The sequence below is a fragment of the Chrysochloris asiatica genome, unplaced genomic scaffold (assembly GCF_000296735.1).
Source record: "Chrysochloris asiatica unplaced genomic scaffold, ChrAsi1.0 scaffold00291, whole genome shotgun sequence".
NCBI classification, from domain to species: Eukaryota; Metazoa; Chordata; class Mammalia; order Afrosoricida; family Chrysochloridae; genus Chrysochloris; species Chrysochloris asiatica.
This window is the reverse complement of record NW_006408809.1, coordinates 1,161,484-1,166,391: the sequence shown is the minus strand read 5'-3', so window position 1 is coordinate 1,166,391 and position 4,908 is coordinate 1,161,484. Positions and strand designations below refer to the sequence as shown.

Genomic DNA, 4,908 nt, shown 5'->3' with positions numbered 1-4,908 from the left:
GACATTGTTTCGTTCTGCTGTGCATGGGGTCGCTGTGAGTCGGTTCCAACTCGACAGCACCTGACAACAACAACAAAGCTGCCCATCCCTATCAACCCTGTGTACAGAGGAGATTAGGTATGATCCTTGATGTGAAGGATTTATTTACAAAATAGCAATTTAATTTACACTTGCCTCCTCTATCAAATTTTTTTCCCTTCCTCTAGTCGAGTTCTGATCATTAAGCCATCGAAGCAAGGTCAAATGGGTACTATCTGAAAGTTTGGGCATTCTTGTGCGTCTCCTCCAACTTCATACCAGCTGGACACCTCACTCTCAGCTCTTGCTCTCCATGGCTAGGTCATTGTCCACAGGCTCAGGAGTTCCTAAGTCTCCCCAAACTTTGGAACATGCAGCCCTTCCTTTTCTCTCTCTCATCTCAATGTCAACAGGAGTATATGGAATATGATCTAACTCAGCCCATGATCTTCAATGCTGCTTTCCCCCCACTTCCACTCACATGTAGTCCAACACAGTGACCAGAAAGCTTAGATGCATGCTCATATGTTTCTTTTGACTTTCAGTATTGGAGGGAGGTTTGTCCTGAAGGAACCTGATTGCTTGCCTTGACAACTCCCCAGCAAACAGCTTGTTTGTTCTTGTAACAGCCAAACAGACTGTCATTTTTGTTTTTCTTTTTCCCGCTAGTCTTTCAACTATCTTCTGTTCCTCTAGTTGCTCTGGGCTGGTCTGCATGTCCTTTCAAGTGGGAATGTCCCACCTCAGAAGGTTTTAGATGGGGCTCAGGATTCCACCTAAAGTCCTATACACTACAAAGGCTCCACAAGAAGCCCATTTTCACTGTGTGCCCTCTTTTAAGATGTATGGTCTACACTTGCTTCCTCAACTTTCTATAGCCCATTTTTTCCCTTGTTATTACTGTTAGGTGCCCCAGAGTTGGTTTTGACTCCTAGCAAAAATGTGACAGTATAACTGCTTCATAAGGTTTTCTAGAACGTAATCTGTAAGGAAGCAGATTGTCAGGTCTTTTTACTATGAAACAACTGGGTGGGTTCAAAGCACCAATCTTTTGGTTGGCAGCAGAGTGCTTAACCATTGCACCACCAGGGATCTTTATTTTTTTCCTTTAAGAACTCAAATCAAGCTTCTACTCTCATCTCCATACTAAAAATGTATAGGATTTCCAGGATCAGCTGGTAACTTTGAACCTCCTGCCTTGCAGCTCAAACTGAACTTGTGGTCAAGTGTTTATCCTACAATGCCACACTAGGCCAGAGAATAGACACGTTAACCCGGGTGGTGGAGAGGGAATACACAAGAGATTGGCAGAAGAATGATGAAGACAGGCAAAGCCATAGGGAGAAACGCAAGGGTTAAAGGATATAGAGGCAAATACTGTTATATTCACAACCCTAGTACAACAACATCCTATGGGTAGATATATGGACAGGTACACAGGCTAAGTGGGTATGGAAGGGACAGTTGGAGTATACTCACAAATAAGTTTGACCAAGGACATTTGTACATGGGTATTTATTCACCTTTGCTCCAAACACATACATGAATGTAGTGAAGCATGTTGTTGTTAAATGCCGTCGAGTCAATTCTGACCCACAGCGACCCTGTATACGGTTTCCAAAGAGCAGTTGGTGAGCTTGAACCATCAACCTTGCAGTTCAAATGACTTTGCAGTCTGACACATTAGCCCACAGCGTCACACCAGGACTCCATAGTGGAGCATATGTGGGGGAGAAAATGAAGAAAACTTCTCAGATATTACCAGGCAATGAGTTCCTGAGCTCGGAGTCTTAAGACTATAGTCTCAGGAGACACCATTGCCAACTGGCATAACACAGTCCAAAAGACAATGTTCTACATTCTACTGTTTAGTAGTAATTAGGATCTTAAAAGCTCATGAGTGACCATCTAAAGTATGGAATAAAGAAGAGTGATGAAAACTGAAGATGTTTGGAATCAACTAGTCCAATGAACCTAGAGACATGTCAGTCACCACGACTCAGCGACAAGAACTAGATGGTACCCAGCTACAATTACCAACTGCTCTAAATCATGTTAGAAGGTCCTGGAGAGAGTGAAAAAAAGTGTGGAGCAAAAATCAAAATTATTTTTTTTTTTAAAAAGGAACAGGTTTACTGGTCACAAAGAAATTGAATGTACCCAATACTATGGCCTTCGGCCACACTTCATATCTGGAATGGAACTCATTCTTGTGGCCCAATTTTCAGCTAAGCAATAGCTAAGTATAAAGGGCAACACTAGTAAGGTATGCTCACTATGCAATCATTCAAGATCAAAAGGGCAACATCTACCTAAGAAAGAAGTTAACAAGGGATGGGAAGAAGGTTTGAATGGAATTAAGAACCACATGGAGGAAGTGAAGTAGCTGTGTTGTTACATAGAGAGGATTGCAATCACTGAGATGAAACCAAGTGTATGATTTGTTGAGTATAAAATTGATAGTCTTCTCTGTAAACTTTCACTCTGTTCACAATAAAAAAGTTTGCAAAAATATAATTACCTCCCCAAAAAAGAACTGACAGCTATGCAATCAAACTGAAAACAGTTAAAGGGAATAAAATCAATTTCTGAGATTTTTCAAGTGGCTAACATTAATAGAATGTTACGGTACATTAAAGGAGCTCTGGTAGTGTAGTGGTTACGAATCAGGCTGCTAAACTGTAGTTCGACAGTTCAAAACTACCAGCAGTTCCACGGGAGAAATTTGAGACGTTCTGCTCCCATAAAGATTTACAGCCTCGGAAATCCTGTGCAGGGTCACTATGAATCAGAACCGACTCCACGGTACTTAACAACAACAACAAAGGTACATTATGTATTAAAGAATTTTTAAAAAGTAAGTCAATTTCCAAGTTAGACTAAAGCCCAAAACTCTACCCAAGGGCCCCCTCTTCTGGCTTAAAATTCATTTTCATTTTAATTCTGCAAATGCCATTATGAAATAAGATTTGATAATCTGCATTATTTAAAGATCAAACTGATACAATCATATGAATCAGCCTAACATACGTGTCTTGAGAGCTCTCCTTGCATAAGACAAGCTTTCAGAATTCAAAATATCACCAGCATCAATTTATAGTTTTTAAATTTTCCATACCAACATCTCACAGACATTTAATCACATCTGTACAAGCTTGCTTTCACCCTTAAGTTCAAACTTATGAGATTTAAATTATGTTTAAAATACAGGCATACTTTGTTTAGAAAACCTGCGTGGAACAAATCTATCAGCACCACTTTTCCAATAGCATATACTCACTTTGTATCTCTGTGAAACAATTTAGTATCTCACAGTAATTCAAACATTTTCCATAAGGCTGTTGCACACTTATCAGACTGCAATATAGTGTAAACATAACTTTGATATGCACTGGTAAACCAAAAAGAATTGTGTGACTCATTTGTGATACTCACTTTATTTCAGTGGTCCAGAACTGCATGCACCCACAATATCTCTGTAGTATTTCTGTTATATTTTTACCTACATTTAAGTTCATTAACAAAACATCTCAGACTATTCCATCTTGAGGCTCACCGTATCTTTCTTATTTCCCATAGCCGTTAATAATAATCATCAAGTGAAGATATGTTATTGTTGTTTTTGTTCTAAGTGTCATCGAGTTGGTTCTGACTCATAGCAACCCTATATAGAGTTTCCAAGGCACGGCTGGTGGGTAAAACCATCAACCTTGTGGTTAGCAGTGCTTATCCTACAGCACCATATCAGGACTCTGAAGATACTATAGCATAATGAAAAACCCCAAACCTACTGCCATCAAGTCAGTTTCCTATTCTTAGCCAACCCTAGTAAATTTCCCAAGACTATAAATCTTTACAGGCACAGAAACCCTCCTCTTTCTCCCAAGTAGAGGCAGGTGGATTTAAACTGCTGACCTTGTGGTTAACAGTCCAACAGGTAACCCACTACACTACCAGGGCTCCTGAATAATTTAGAACTTTCTCATCACAGTGAATTTTCAACTTTGATAAAATGAGTAGCATTTAATAGCTTCAAATTTTACATTTTATTACCTTCTCAAATACAGGAACATAGGAAGACATATGAGGTTTGCTGATTTCTGCTTCCCAATCTTCATCTCCCATGATGGGTTCAAGTTCTATTTTTTTAAAATATAAAAATGCACATTTGGTTTCAGAACAGAGTTGTATTTTTAAAAGTATAAACTATCACTGTTTCACAAGCTGTTGTTGTTGTGTAACTGCTGTCCAGGGGGTTCCAACTCACAACGACCCTGTATAGAGTTTTCGAAGAGCAGCCTGTGAGTTTGAGCCGCCAGCATGTGATCCAGTATTTATCGTATGTGCCACACCAGGACTCTGGGTTTCACATAACACCTCTTGAAAGTACTCAACTAGGTACTGATGATCATTCCCAACTGTACTTATAAAATGATGCAGTAAGTCTTATTAAAGGAGCTCTGGTAGTATAGTGGTTATGAATCAGGCTGTGCACCTCAGGGTCAGCAGTTCAAAACTACCAGCTGTTCCACGGGAGAAAGATGAGGCTTTCTGCTCCCATTATGATTTATAGCCTCAGAAACCCTGTACAGGGTCACTATGAGTCGGAACCGATTCCACAGCATATAACAACAACAAAGTCTTATTATTTACCATTTATGTCTATCCTCTGTCTAAAAAAATTAGGTAAAGCTCTTTTTTATCACTCAAGAAACCACTACGTTCTCAATGACAGTTTTTAACTCCTAATATCTGTTACAAAATTTTATCTTCATCCTCGAAGGGCCCCCAAATGACTTTAGTGCCATCGAGTCGGTTCCGACCCATATCCACCCAGTATAAGACTTCCCAGGAGTGGCTGGTGAGCTTGAGCCGCCAGCCTTGAGGTTC

At 39.9% G+C, this 4,908-nt stretch overlaps 1 protein-coding gene across 3 annotated transcripts in view; it reads right to left on the bottom strand.

The window, feature by feature from the left end:
- DDX4 (DEAD (Asp-Glu-Ala-Asp) box polypeptide 4) overlaps positions 1 to 4,151 on the bottom strand; it is a 154,438-nt gene extending 150,287 nt beyond the window's left edge. For all 3 annotated transcript variants that reach the window (XM_006874647.1, XM_006874649.1, XM_006874648.1), the window contains exon 1: positions 4,072 to 4,151. In XM_006874647.1, coding sequence (XP_006874709.1) covers positions 4,072 to 4,143 — 72 coding nt within the window. In that variant the 5' untranslated portion in view covers positions 4,144 to 4,151. The remainder of the gene's footprint in view (positions 1 to 4,071) is intronic.
- Positions 4,152 to 4,908: the final 757 nt, after the last annotated feature.